At 37.6% G+C, this 14,462-nt stretch overlaps 3 protein-coding genes across 3 annotated transcripts in view; 2 read left to right on the top strand and 1 right to left on the bottom strand.

Moving 5' to 3' along the window:
• On the top strand, window positions 7-4,073 carry LOC105164081 (signal peptide peptidase-like 2). Its single transcript, XM_020694699.1, has 11 exons — window positions 7-55; window positions 632-783; window positions 893-1,075; window positions 1,243-1,277; window positions 1,458-1,614; window positions 2,501-2,554; window positions 2,970-3,062; window positions 3,158-3,300; window positions 3,453-3,523; window positions 3,662-3,745; window positions 3,824-4,073. Exons 1-11 carry the CDS (start codon window positions 34-36, stop codon window positions 3,937-3,939), a joined length of 1,110 nt encoding a protein of 369 aa, XP_020550358.1. The 5' UTR covers window positions 7-33; the 3' UTR covers window positions 3,940-4,073.
• On the top strand, window positions 6,616-8,576 carry LOC105164080 (probable aquaporin PIP-type pTOM75). The gene is made up of 4 exons (XM_011082639.2): window positions 6,616-7,076; window positions 7,645-7,940; window positions 8,047-8,187; window positions 8,318-8,576. Exons 1-4 carry the CDS (start codon window positions 6,746-6,748, stop codon window positions 8,417-8,419), a joined length of 870 nt encoding a protein of 289 aa, XP_011080941.1. The 5' UTR covers window positions 6,616-6,745; the 3' UTR covers window positions 8,420-8,576.
• LOC105164079 (mitogen-activated protein kinase kinase kinase YODA) overlaps window positions 8,465-14,462 on the bottom strand; it is an 8,598-nt gene continuing 2,600 nt past the window's right edge. The window contains 12 exon segments of the mRNA XM_011082638.2: window positions 8,465-9,075; window positions 9,180-9,858; window positions 10,410-10,498; window positions 10,964-11,203; window positions 11,323-11,430; window positions 11,512-11,571; window positions 11,934-12,009; window positions 12,145-12,305; window positions 12,736-12,798; window positions 12,976-13,063; window positions 13,390-14,130; window positions 14,235-14,462. The exon segment at window positions 14,235-14,462 is cut by the window's right edge and continues 38 nt beyond it. Coding sequence (XP_011080940.2) covers window positions 9,330-9,858; window positions 10,410-10,498; window positions 10,964-11,203; window positions 11,323-11,430; window positions 11,512-11,571; window positions 11,934-12,009; window positions 12,145-12,305; window positions 12,736-12,798; window positions 12,976-13,063; window positions 13,390-14,130; window positions 14,235-14,462 — 2,383 coding nt within the window. The 3' untranslated portion in view covers window positions 8,465-9,075; window positions 9,180-9,329.

Genomic DNA, 14,462 nt, shown 5'->3' with positions numbered 1-14,462 from the left:
CTTCCCCAAGATGCTGGTGCTACATTGGAGAAAATGTTATCAAATGGTTCATCAGGTGAGATCTTGTCTGTCGTGCATGGCTAAAGTTTCAGCGGAAAAGATCTTTTGTTGTAGACTTATAGTTCATCTTTGTTGCTGGGTAGTGGTGTGCTGCTTGGTTCCAATTAAAGCATCATTTAAAATCCTCTGCATCCTATACTTGCTTCTTGCCATGCGAATGCAACCGTAAACTTGACTTCGTGATGCTGTTTTTAAGTTTATGTCCCGACTTCCATAGGGTTCTCTTTCTGTGAGATTATCCTGTGTATTTCTATAGAGCATTTGAAGGATTCACTTTCTGGATAATGGTGAGAGGAACAGGGATGGGAAGCATGGAAGGAAAAAAGACAAATCTTTTTGTGTTCTCCCTATGCCTAAAATATCATTTTGCCAAAAGACAAAATCTCATTCTTCACCCTCCTTGATGCTGGAAACACCTGACATTCCTTGATCGCTTTAGTAAAATACAATACTTCTTCAGTCTTGTCTGCCAAAATATTGCTGTAACCATTTTTCTCCTGATACTTATTTAAATCTCGTAACATTTTGTTCCAGTGCAATATTGTCAACTAAAAGCTCTACCCTTTTACAGTATCTGTGCAGCTGTACTCTCCAAGGAGACCGGTGGTTGATATAGCCGAGGTATTTCTTTGGTTAATGGCAGTAGGTACCATATTGTGTGCGTCTTACTGGTCTGCATGGAGTGCAAGAGAAGCAGCTATAGAGCAAGATAAATTGTTAAAGGTCTGCTGTCCTTGAAGTCTTCCTATCTGGGCAGTTACTTGATTTTGCAAGTAAATTTATACCCTTCTCCGCCTCTGACTGTTCGTTTGAATGTTGTTCCTTTCGGTAGGATGCTACAGATGAACTTCCAAACATTAAAAGCCCTGGTGGAAGCAGTGTAGTGGATATCAACACAACGTCTGCAATCTTGTTTGTCGTTGTTGCTTCATGCTTCTTGATTCTTATATACAAGCTTATGTCATATTGGTTCATTGAACTATTGGTGGTTCTCTTCTGCATTGGTGGTGTAGAGGTGCGAAATATCTCTTTTTGCATGCTTAACTACCTGCAATTTTTCTCTTATGTCCACGTTCAAAGCTGAACTTTTATGGTTTTAGTGCATTGATGAAAAACTGGGTGAGTACATTTGATGTTTCTCTGGCGATAATCTTCCCGAATTTCTCCTTTTTCGTTTTGCAGGGTTTGCAGACTTGCTTAGTTGCCTTACTATCAAGGTATGGTACTTCTACTTCACTGAGTTTCCCTAACTTAAAATGAACAAACAAGATAATAAATCAAACAAAAATGAACTGACAGTTTTCTCCAGTGAGAATCAGTACTAGCCAAAGTAGTTCATGGGTTTCATTAGAAAAGAAGAATCGAACTCTGAGATGAGATGGATGCTCAATTTTCAGGTGGTTCAAGCGAGCTGGAGAATCATTTATTAAAGTGCCTGTCTTAGGGGCTATCTCATACCTTACTTTGGCTGTTGCTCCATTCTGCATAGCTCTTGCTGTGGTTTGGGCTGTGTACAGAAATGTCTCTTTTGCATGGATAGGTCAAGATATACTTGTAAGTTCTGGTGCTTTTAAGTTTACTGCATTTTTAGAATCTTAAAACACTCAACCCCAACCTCATCCATCCATGAGATAGTCCTACAATAATGTCCAAGAGACAGATGTTACTTGAAAATATAGATTAATAATGGAGTTCCACACATGTTGAAGTGGACAAACAGAACTACTGGACTTTGAAAGGTTTATCTTGTTTGAAAATATTTCCTTTGCGCGATATCCTCACAATATCTACTATGTGAGCATTCTGGAGCAATTGAAGCAGTGATTTTATAAAAAACGAAAAAGAGAAGAAAAATATTATCTAATGACATGTCCTTGTGTAAGACAACCAAAACTCATCACTCGCCATAGGCTTGAGCGCTAATTATTTCTTTACCAATCAGAATTTCCTATGTTCTTTTTTTATCATCTTATTTTCCTAATTCCTTCCATATCTCAGAACCGATCATGTGTTACAACACTGGAGGAATGTATAAGTAGCCTGCGGCAAGGTGGAACAATTAACAGCTGGACTATAAATGAAGATAAAATGCAATACTTTTCAAGATAAATAGGACTATCATGATATAGTATTGTGGAAGATTTATTCGCCTGGAGCATGAATCGTGTTCTAATATACACATACTGAATGTTGTTGCCAGCTAATTAAGAATTCTTTATTTTACAATAATAAGCTGACCCATGAAATACATGTGAAGATCCTTGCCTAACATTTTCTGTATTTCATTGATGGTTGCATTGCTTAATTTGATTATTGTAAGTAAATGTGGTGCTATATGAATTCCGCGCATTTTCAATATACTAGTGGAATTGATTTATCAACTTGTGCATGCAGTTTTATGCTAATGTCTCTGACGAATTTCTTTGAATTATCTAATCAGGGTATTGCACTCATTATCACTGTTCTTCAGATAGTACGAATTCCTAATCTCAAGGTGATAACTTGGACTCATCAAATTTGAATGTGAAGGCGATATGCCAGTTTATGGGCTTTTTCTCATTTATCTCAGATTCTCAAGTCATATGGGATTTAGAGCTGTTACTATGCATGAATCTGATTTTCCCAAGTTATATTATTTGATCTTGAATTTCTTCAAAACAATTTTGCATGCTAAAACAGAGCGTTTTTGTTTTTGTACAAATATGGATTACATGAGTTTACTCCACGCTACATGCAAGTCATTCCTCCAGTGTTCTATTTGAACTTTTACTCGTATTGGTCTATTAGCAAATGGTCATTATGTCAAAAGATCTTTTATATAATTGCTGACAGTATCTGGAATTTACTATCATCTTACTATGATATACTTTGTATAACTTTGTGTAACATGACTTGGTCTTCCTCCTCAGGTGGCCACAGTCCTTTTGAGCTGTGCATTCATCTACGACATCTTTTGGGTGTTCCTTTCCAAGAAGCTGTTCAAAGAAAGTGTGATGATTGTGGTGGGTAAATTATCGAGCCCCACTTTCCATAGCATATCCATGTAAAATAGTCTCAAGATGAAGATATTAATAGGAACTTCTAAATTTTTTTCTAGGTAGCTCGTGGTGATAGAAGTGGTGAGGACGGCATCCCAATGCTTCTGAAGATTCCGCGCTTATTCGACCCATGGGGTGGTTACAGTATCATTGGCTTTGGCGACATCCTCTTGCCTGGACTCCTCGTAGCATTTTCACTTAGGTTCCTTTCTTGATTCACATTGCATTTTGTTACATCCTCTGTTCACAATGCCAACCAGTTTGAACCTAAAATGCATTGATAGTCGGGAAACTTGTAATACGTCCTCGTCTCCTTTATTCTGTGTCACTTAAACTCCATTATGTTTATTGCAGGTATGATTGGCTAGCAAATAAGAGCCTACGAGCCGGATACTTCTTGTGGGCAATGTTCGCTTATGGGCTAGGTAAATATACTACACGAAACTACATTTTTCTAGTGTTTGAACACGCTGTCTCGTGACTGCTATCAGCACAAAAACTGTTAAAAAATGATATAAGCTTTTTTTCACTTTTGAATTATAACTCTCTAACAACTGTTGCAGGTCTTCTTATCACTTACGTGGCATTGAACTTGATGGATGGTCACGGCCAACCTGCATTGCTTTACATTGTTCCGTTTACGCTAGGTAATTTTCCTTACAGTCCAACGGAAAAATAACAGAAGGGAAATCCTTAGGTGTAAGATCGTTCAATTTCTGATGCAGGGACGTTTCTGGCACTGGGGAGGAAACGAGGCGAGCTAAAGGTACTGTGGACGAGAGGAGAACCTTTAAGGGTTTGCCCGCATGTCCTTCTTGAATCTGCTCAAGAACAAATCTGAGAAGCACTTTATTCTGTAATTATGTAAGCTAACTATATATAGTTCGTTGGAGATCATGTAAGAAACGAGAAACGTTGTTCGTTTCTCCTGGATATTGCTTATTAGTATGGTAATATTATTTCTATTTGCTAAAACGCAGTGCAGTGTGATTGCGTGATCCTGCATGGTGCATTTTTGTTGTATGGAACCATGTGGTGCAGATATTGCATATATTACGATACCAACAAACGTCGCTGTCTTGACAGGAGTTGCATATGCATGCACCACTTTCGGTTATTAGTGGGACATCATAGAAAGTTTCTTGACAACAATAGTTTTGGTCGGATTGAACCAATCGTATAACATATGTAATATATTTATTATGTAATTAGTTAATTTGTTCTAATTTTACACCAGTTGAATGGCAGGTATATTACATATACTTGTCATGTGATTAGTTTCAAATTATTGATTTGATTTCAACTACAAGTTCTATAATGTTTAGTCTTACATTTCAAGCACTTGAACAATCAATGTAGTTACTATAATATATTCACAAGCATAAAATTTTTGGACATGTGGATGTTGTGTTCGTGTTTGACATGTAGAATAAATTTTTAAAGTGGCCGTGTATTATAAATAACGGATAGTTGTCATGGTTGTCAGACCTACCAATTGTCTGTGGGGCATAAGGTTGCATGTGAGCATCCCTTAGATATGAGTTGTATAGCATGAAATATGATTTGGTTGTGCCTATGCATGACAATGTGGCATGATATGATATGATGATGGGTTATGTATGGCTATGGCATAGACATGAGGATCATTATGACAAAGACCCACATTTATTAAACTTCACTTTGCTAATTAAAATTTGAGTTAAATTTCAACTGGTTATTATTGTGTTAATGAATGAAATAAATACAAGGTTGTCTGTAAAAATACCTCATTGAGAACTAATATTTTTATTTAATTTCTAGCGTAAATTATAATGAATTTTTCTAAAATATGTTATGATTACAAAAACCTACTCGTTGTTTAAAAATTATAAATACTTTCTAAAATTAATAAATGTCTAATAAATACAATCTATGATGAGCCATCACGAGGGAGATTTGTTATACGATCATTAATTTTAGGGAGGTATTAATAATTTTTTAAATAATGAGAAAATAATTTTATAATTATGATAAATTTAAAAAAAATCTATTGTAATTTATCCTAATTTTTATATATTAAAAAAATTTAAAACTCAAAATCTCATAATCACAATAACATTCTTTCTAGTCATTTAATGTAAATTTCTAAAACATTATCAAGAATTTTGATAGACAATCTTAATAATCATCAATCAAAGGCCCAACAGCTGAAGTAGCCCCACACTCTCTTTTTGGTAAGAAAATTTAGGCCCCTTATTGTCATGTCAATTCAAAAAAAAAAAATCCAAAAGAGAAAAACTAAATGCTAGAAATTGGGTTTTTCCTATCTGTTATTGCTCTAAATTCAAGAATGTCACTTTCACAGTGGCCATATTAACGGCTACATATTCATATTTTTTAATTATTTCTGGCCATTGGATTTTTTATTTTTATTTTTGATAAATAATATTTGATTTTTAATTAATTTCATATTATGTACTAAATCGTATTTATATTGTGGCCGTAATTTTCCCGTTGAAAAGTTGAACTTGACTTTTTACCCTGTTTAGGATAAATTACACTGAACTTTTTAAAATTTATCATAATTACAATACTTCTTATTATTTATAAAATTACAAATATCCTTCTAAATTAATAACCGTATTTATTAAATGATCATTAATTTTAAGAGAATATTTATAATTTTATAAAATAATAAAAAATATTTATAATTATAATAAATATCAGATAGCCTGTTATAATTTACTCTTTTATTTATCTGCTTACCTTGGATAAGAAAAGTGTACTTGATTAATTTCTTGCTTTGATCTTAAAAAATGACTACCACCTAACCATAAAAATGACAGTTTACCTGATTTTGGACACAACAACATGAGTGAAAGATATGTCAGCATAATTTTTCTGTAAGAAATTTCAAGAATCAGATGGGCTTTCTTGCAAATCCTAACCATACCCAAAAATCACAGTTTTTTTTGGAGAAATACATCAATTCAAGTTTTTAGAAATTTAAAGATAGTACTGCTATTTAACCTTTATAGGTTGGTAAAAATAAATTAAAGTTTAACCTCAAGAAAATATGGCAAGGGATGATCTTGACAAGCTATGAATTTGAGTACCAGAAGAATCCAACACTGCTTTTCACATGAAAAAATCTTGGGAGTTCATCGGTTGTTCTTGAATTAAGACAGGGTAAGGTGGTAGCTTTTATTTACTATTGACAGATGAGCTGCCTAAATATTCGTTCTTGAAGATTAGGTGCAATCAAACGGTCCAAACCAGCTAATCAACTGATGATCATGATTCCTGTGACACTCTGTAGAAAGAAGATAAGAACAAACCAAGAAATAAAGGAGATTTGGAAAACCTGTCAGCATCCCTCTGTTCTTTCCAGAACACTCCACTCTCCCCTCACAACCCCAAGAATCCAAATTAAAAACAGGATTAGTTTAAATAATTTCATCACCCCAATAATTGCAGCAGTACTGTTTAGCAGACTTTTGGGACAAATAAAGCAAAACCCTTTATTTTAAGCTAAACAAGAATGAGGTCTACACTATAAAAGTGACCTTTTTACACTCTCATCTGTATGTTGTTGGGTGGGTGCTCAGAGTAATAGATAGAAAACAAAAAGAGAGAATATTTGCAGAGAAGCTTTGAATCTTGAATCCATGGCTGAGAACAGGGAGGAGGATGTTAAGCTTGGGGCAAACAAGTTCACAGAGAGGCAGCCTTTGGGCACAGCTGCTCAGACAGACAAGGACTACAAGGAGCCACCACCAGCACCTCTGTTTGAGCCTGGGGAGCTGAAATCATGGTCCTTTTACAGGGCTGGGATTGCAGAGTTTATGGCTATCTTCTTGTTTTTGTACATTACTATCTTGACTGTTATGGGGGTGGGCAGAGCAAACAACAAGTGTGCTTCTGTGGGTATTCAGGGGATTGCTTGGGCCTTTGGTGGCATGATCTTTGCACTTGTTTACTGCACTGCTGGTATCTCAGGTCAGTGTGTGTTGCGTGTGTTCTTTGTATGTATGTGTAGTTATCTGCATGTTGTTCTTGTACTTCAAGGATTCCAGCTCAAATCTTGCCTCTTTATGATGAATCTCTACTGGTGAATACTGCTTTTCTAGTGTTTTATATGATTTCTTGAAATTCTTGGAAGAGTTTTAGGGTATATATTTACATGTGTGTATATGTATTGTTCTATGTCACTTGATACTGGTTCATAGGTTTCTTAATTCACCTACCTGTGAAGTTGTCTTGATATGTTGTGAGGCTGAGTTGGTTCGTAATTACAAGTAGCCTTATAAGCAACGTATCTCGAGACATGTCGATGATTAGAGCTGGAATCACCTAGATTTTCATCTACCTAAAAGAATGATATGGACATGTTATAGTAAAGCAAAGCTAGGATCTTGGTGATGGTTTCAAGAATTTCTGCTCTGTATAACAACTCCTTTACATAATTCAAGAAATCTGAGACAACATTCCAATTAACTTGTTGCAGCCGTACTTAACTTCTTGCTTATTTGTACTGAAATTTCTTGCTTTTGCATTGTTGTAACAGGTGGGCACATCAACCCAGCAGTGACCTTCGGTCTGTTCCTGGCTAGGAAGCTTTCCTTGACCAGGGCTCTCTTCTACATTGTGATGCAGTGCCTTGGAGCCATCTGCGGAGCCGGGGTGGTCAAGGGGTTCATGAAGGGACCATATCAGACGCTCAAGGGCGGAGCCAACTTTGTGAACCATGGCTACACCAAGGGTGATGGCCTTGGTGCTGAAATTGTCGGCACCTTTGTTCTTGTCTACACTGTTTTCTCTGCTACCGATGCCAAGAGAAACGCCAGAGACTCACATGTCCCTGTATGTGTTTCTTGATTGATTTGATTTTACCTAAGTTCATAACAGCTTGCTTCTTGTTAAGAGTGTAGATAGAAGAGTTTGAACTTAACCGTGATTCGTTTTCCAGATTCTGGCTCCGCTTCCCATTGGGTTTGCTGTCTTTCTGGTTCACTTGGCCACCATTCCCATCACTGGAACAGGCATCAACCCTGCCCGGAGCCTTGGAGCCGCCATCATTTACAACAGAGATCACGCATGGGACGATCACGTAAGACTCTCTAAATTATCAATTCCGTCATAAGATAGCATATCTTTGTGTATTTTTAAAATCAAGATTATATAGTAAATCATTTTATGCATTTTCTGATCGAACTGTGTTTACTTGTCATGTCTCCCAGTGGATCTTCTGGGTCGGACCATTCATCGGAGCAGCTCTTGCCGCAGTTTACCACCAGATTATCATCAGAGCCATACCTTTCAAGAGCAGCAGGGCTTGCTAAGTTGCAATATATCTTGATTCTAATGTGCCTTTTTTTCTTTCTTTGTTAAGTCTTATTCGTTCTCCTCTCTGTTTGTTAAGCCATCTATTTGTATGTAAATGATGAGGATCTATGTATTGATGCTTGTTGCATCCTATGTATGAATAAGTATTTACCATTTTCTCCTCTCAACTTATTGGGTAGAATGTCTAAATCTTGCTGTTGATGCAGCTCAGCTCAAACTGTTGCCTTGAGCAAAATGGCTGCAGTTTCATCAGTAAGATACTTCTTGTTAACAAAAGAGAATCAATTGATGGAGCAAAAGAGTTGTAATGGTATTACATGATGATCTGAGATTCTGGTACAGCCATCTAAAGCAAGACAGCTCATTAAAGTTCTAAATGGGCAATGTAATAAGCTAATCAACAAGTTTTCAACAGGGGGGGAGCCTACCATTTTCTCTATTTGCATTCTCTTCAAAATTTTCCTGCCCTATAAATATACAACCTGTACAGAAATTGAAGATTCACAGACCAAGACATAACTACAAAGTCTGTAAGTACTTGCAGCACTTTTCTACTCTTATCCTATGCCATACAAGCCTACTCAAAAATTTACAAGTCCAATACCAGCCAACTAAACTTCATGATACCGTCAACAGCTCACGCTCATCATCTCTGTAAAACAAATAATTTGGATTAGTATCTCCTCTCCGAGGTGCAACAATAGAAGGAAGATGTAATATAGAGTTTGAGCAAGTGTTTCATAAGGAAGACGTTACCTTCAGAAACTATACTGATGGCTTCCCTGCTCCCCAGCTTCACTAAAGAAATAGAATGTACTGAAAATATTGATTTGTTAATAAATATGTTACATATGGAAACTCTTGGCTGATATTGGCCTCCCACTCTCCAAAGCAGTAGCGTCCACATCAAACTCCATTGTGACGACTAGGCAATGGAGAGTTCGGATTTAGGTCCAATACCGGGTTTAGCCTCACTGGGTTCCTCAAGAGCTGCTGTGACACACGATCTGCTAAAACAAAATGTGCGTCATACAATTGTTCTTTCTGGTCCCGCAAAACAGTCTGTTCAACCTTATTTCCAAGAAAGTCGTTTTCCCGTGAAACTGCATCCAGGGACAAATGAGCTTGAACAATTCCTCGAAATATATCAGGCCTGTGCTCCCCATAGCCATTTCTATTTGGATAGTAGGCGTTTTGGGACCTCACTGCCATATTCATTCCCTCATGCAAATAAGTTGTTGTCATTGGATGATAATGCGGAAGAGTGCCAATATTGCCACCAGTTGGAGGAGTTGAAGCACCAGATGTAGCCCGAGGGCTTGAGATTGGTGAAGGGGATAATCTTCCATTCATTTGTTGCGGTGATCGAGAACGTGAAAGAGGACTCCCCATTGGCGAAACAGGGCAGGATATATTTCTTGCCATATAGACATCACTGCAAAGAAAACCATGGGAGTAATGACTTTCAGCTAAACTGGAGTGCTGACAGTTGCAGACTGAGTTAATAAATAAACATATTGGACAAAGCCACAGATATTACTTCTACAAATACGTTTTGATGTAAATGCAGGTGATAAGCATATGACTTATATTGAAGAATTACGAATGAGGGTAGCCAAGAAATAACATTTTGCGGATGTTAGTGACAATCCCTTGCCACATGTATCTCCAGATGTAACATTCATTGTTTTGACTGAAAATGACTACTCCAAGAACATAACATGAAATCACAAGAATGGTATAGTAGCATAATAACCAATTATGTAAACACTTATATTTCTGTGAACTAAAGTTCCAGCAACCAAAATCGATCTACAAGAATGCTAAATATAAATACTAAAGCATGTGAGCAGATCATTCTGGACTCAACACCCAGATTCCAGCAAACTAACACCAACTCGAGAGCATGCTATAGCAATCCTAAAATATAAACCACGGATATTGCCAATACATAAGAGAGAGAGAGAGAGAGAGAGCCAGACGGACCTATATCCAGGAACAGCCTTTGGGCCTTTGGAGTGATTACCAGATCCTGATGAATCCAAACACGGAGGAGTTCCAGCATGCCCAAATCCCTGGAAAGTATGAAGCAAAATAATTAAAAGATTAGACACAGTTTCTCAGCCAATCGCAACATTGGAAAGTAATAATACATATGATTGCCCTAACATCAATTTAGGACATTTTTCAATAAATGATTTTTACAGAAAGAATCTCATTGAATAATAAAATAACTATGGAAAAGATAAGAGACAAACATGGCAATAAAATCAAAGGCAGCTACACTTCATCGATAATAAAGACGTTAACTTATGGATAACATTTCATCAGTATCATCTTGAGAGATCTTTCAACAAGAATATTGAATTGTCTCAACAATTTGGACATAACACTTGATCTTACCCTTGGACTGATTATCATAAGTAGTTAACAACTAGATGTCAATGAAAGTTAGATGTACTTGACGGGATTTACTTGTTACAGTACAAGCTGCATGGAGATCAGTAGCATATAAAAGGTGGAAAAAGGAACCAGCATACCAGTGCTCTGACTGCATGTGTAAGTGCAGGTATGGATTCTCTAGGTTCAGCACATAGAAGAGGTTTTTCCAATGGACTCGAATTTTTCACAAAAGGATGCTCCAGGAGCTGAGCAGCTGTAGGACGGTAACTTGGATTGCGCTGCAAACATTGCCTTATAAAATCCTTACCATCATCAGAGAGGTGATCTGGAATAGCAGGAAGTTCCTTGCTGTTCCCAATCTTGAACATAGCAGCAACCTTCATGGAAGCAGACAAAAAAAATTGCATTGGTTATGCATGGAGGAGATTTATTGAATGTCATAATCATGTAATAAGAGATAGCGTAACCTCTGAATACTAAAAGAACATAAACTAACCCCTTCATACTGACTCCAAGGTGGTTTTGTGGTAGCCATCTCCAGAACAGTGCATCCAAGGCTCCATATATCCACTGCAAGGTTACAGCCGCTTGAATTCTTAATGACCTGTATGTTAATGCAATAATCAGAGTCTGCTCAAATGGATCTAAACAAATGAAAATCGAAAACGAATTAGCTTTCACCAACCTCAGGCGCCATCCAGTACGGGCTTCCCTTGAAAGACAATGGACAGGAATGTCCACTTATCTGCAAATACAGGAATTGGATTTAGATCGGATCTTGTAGTGTCAAGAAGCTTGGGAACAGATAGGATTAGACTAACTCACTAGGCGCTAGCAGCATAATTATTTGATTGAACATTGAATTTTTACTGTCATTTTGCACTAGGCTAACTGTAAACACTAAACAATCACCTTCTACTTATCCACTTACACTGTGTATGCTACCAAGACTGTGTGCACATTACCTTTTTGACACATGTTTTTTTGGAAGCAAAAAGGAAATGAGATGATATACACTTCATGTGCAACTTATGAATAAATCTACAATTATTCAGGCACTTTCATATTCAGAAGGAAGCTGTAGAGCAGTTTAGAGGAAGCTCTTACATGTTTAGCCATCCCAAAATCTGCCAACTTCACCCGCCCATTGGGGTCAACAAGAATATTAGCTCCTTTGATATCCCTGGCCAAATAAAAGCACATCCAGCGAATGTATGAGTGTATTTTGCAACATCATAAACTTCCAAGTCTGAGAATTCAAGAGTTGAACAAGAAACAGCAGTATAAAGAAGAACCTGTTATACTCAGGAATACCCACCTATGAATTGTGTTTTTCGCATGCAAATAAGCCAACCCAGATAATATCTGTTGGGTATAACTTCGTATTGCTGCTTCACCCAATTGCCCATACTCTTGGAGAATTTTGTAAATCGAACCACCACTGACATACTCAAGGTATATATAAAGTTTGTCATCTACCTGCAGACAAAATACTACTAAGGTTAAAGTTATCCTAGCCATTGCTGCTCAGGACCAGCAACATCCTCCATGTGATTAAATGTTCATGATGCATAAAGAAGAGGTGCATAGAAGCAACATGAAAGATTCATTGCTGGAAACCAACTTGCACGAAATGCTTCACATTTCATCCAAGAAGTCAAAGCAATGAAAAGTAATCAAAGATAAATATAACATGTTACATTTTTCTGCAGGAAACGTAGCAATAATAATCACGTGAACTTGAATATGCAAAATCAGATAGAAGCCACTCATACAAAATTCTTCTCATTGCAAAGTCATCTCCGGGCATTGTTTTAAGTTCTGTAAGAGTTCTAAAAGAAAGCTACTTTTTGATAAGTTTCTGATGAATAAGAGAAGTAGCAACTGCAACAAGAGTAAAAAAGATTACCGTCTCAGACCCATAATATTGCACGATGTTTGGATGACGTAGGCGACTTAGGAGTGAAATTTCCTGCAACATTTGCTCCAGTTATAGTTACAAAAAGCTAATTTGCTGAATTGAACAAGAAAATATAGATCTTTCTTCCCTTTTTCCCGCTGGTTCAAGCAAACAGGTTCCTGTTCTAAAACAGAGCTTCTGCGCATCTGTCCCTAACTGAACAGAGTAAAATAGGTTAATAAACCTCACCTGTCCAAGTTGCTGCGCACTTTCCCTTGACTTAGCATCATCAGAGAATAATGTAACCTCCTTCATTGCACACATCTCACCACTTTCACTGCAGTCCAAATAGAAGGAAAGAGTAACATCAATAAGAGAAATTTGCAAGGCAAGCAAATCCGGACAAACATTTAAAAGTTTCATGAAACTAGCATTAGCATCCGTATGGCAATAAAAGGGATAAAGCAGCCATCAGATGTTTTAAGAAATGCATGAACTTTACTATCACTCTGGTTAAGAAGTCTATTAAGGGCTGAGCATAGCAACAGCACGTGCCTCAGTTGAAGAAACAAACTTATCCCCTAGCCTGATTGAGGAAAGTTATATATAGTGGCACATTGCTAGTTAAAAAAGGAACTGGAATTAATTAACTTATCTACTGACCTATTAAAACCCAGATAAACATGTCCAAATGTTCCTCGTCCAAGTAACCGTCCTTTCTTCCAGCGTGAACCTGGGCTTGGAGGATTATCTGTCCTACCAGGACTGCGAGGAATCCTGGGTGATGTTCATGCTGAATATGATGGAGTAATTGGAGAAGGATTAGAGATTGTTACTGGAGGAAGAGGCAAGCGATGGCTCTGTTGCCTTCCATCATCAGGCCAGGCTGTAGTCGACTCAGCTGATGGACCCCCAATGCGAGGATGCAGAGGTGTAACTGCACCACTGTGTATTCTCGAACTGGGACCAGGACTTGTCATTCTGGGACTAGGTAATGGTGAACACTCAGGACTGCACCTGCTGTGAGGCCAAAAGAGCTGGCATGACATATCTCCTGCAATGGAGTTGTGTCCGGAATTGTGACCAGAACCTGGACTGGAGCAGTGTCCCGATCCTAGTAAAGATAAATCTGTGTATGGCTTTCCTAGCCATAAACCACTGGTTGTAACAGGATCATGATTGAATACCCTCATTGGACTTCTGGAAGGACTTGACACTGAGCTGTTTGGAGCACATAACAAAGCACCTTGATGAGGAATCTGCAAATGAGCCACTTTAGAATTCGCACGATTCTGTTTAGGTGATGTTGGGCTAGTCTGGCAGTTCAACAAAATATTAGCAGGCTTCAACTTCTCTCTTGTATTCTTTTTGTTGGCAAAGGGGAACTGAACCCTCTGCTTCAACCTATAACATTATCGACATACCTCAGTTCTGGCAATATAATGAAGTGTTACTAATTAGACATATAATTTCACAAAATAAATCACTGCTGGGGCAAGCAAACTCACCCAGAAGGACTAGCTGTGTCAGATTTAACTCCATTCTCATAATCAGAGGCTTGAGGGCTTAGCAGACGTGAGTCAGATGGATCCTCAGTATCACTGGAACTATCACTAGAATTAGAAGCAGTAGCCAAGTCACTTTCACCAACTACAGCAAGTGCCCCAATTTTAGCATGTGCAGGTTTTGGAAGGGGCAGGAACAGTGAAGTTTTGGAACCTCTATCAACTGATGGT

This window comes from Sesamum indicum, linkage group LG6 (genome assembly GCF_000512975.1).
Source record: "Sesamum indicum cultivar Zhongzhi No. 13 linkage group LG6, S_indicum_v1.0, whole genome shotgun sequence".
Taxonomy (NCBI): Eukaryota; Viridiplantae; Streptophyta; class Magnoliopsida; order Lamiales; family Pedaliaceae; genus Sesamum; species Sesamum indicum.
This window is presented reverse-complemented; position numbering and strand designations above follow the sequence as displayed.

What these genes read in the sequence shown, in the direction of transcription:
- LOC105164081 (XM_020694699.1), top strand. Translation starts at nt 34, where the DNA reads ATGTTATCAAATGGTTCATCAG. An exon ending in GTTATCAAATGGTTCATCAG is followed by an intron (nt 56 to 631) that starts GTGAGATCTTGT and finishes ACCCTTTTACAG; the next exon opens with TATCTGTGCAGCTGTACTCT. An exon ending in AAGAAAGTGTGATGATTGTG is followed by an intron (nt 3,063 to 3,157) that starts GTGGGTAAATTA and finishes ATTTTTTTCTAG; the next exon opens with GTAGCTCGTGGTGATAGAAG.
- LOC105164080 (XM_011082639.2), top strand. Translation starts at nt 6,746, where the DNA reads ATGGCTGAGAACAGGGAGGAGGATGTTAAGCTTGGGGCAAACAAGTTC. An exon ending in CTGCACTGCTGGTATCTCAG is followed by an intron (nt 7,077 to 7,644) that starts GTCAGTGTGTGT and finishes TTGTTGTAACAG; the next exon opens with GTGGGCACATCAACCCAGCA. An exon ending in CCAGAGACTCACATGTCCCT is followed by an intron (nt 7,941 to 8,046) that starts GTATGTGTTTCT and finishes TTCGTTTTCCAG; the next exon opens with ATTCTGGCTCCGCTTCCCAT.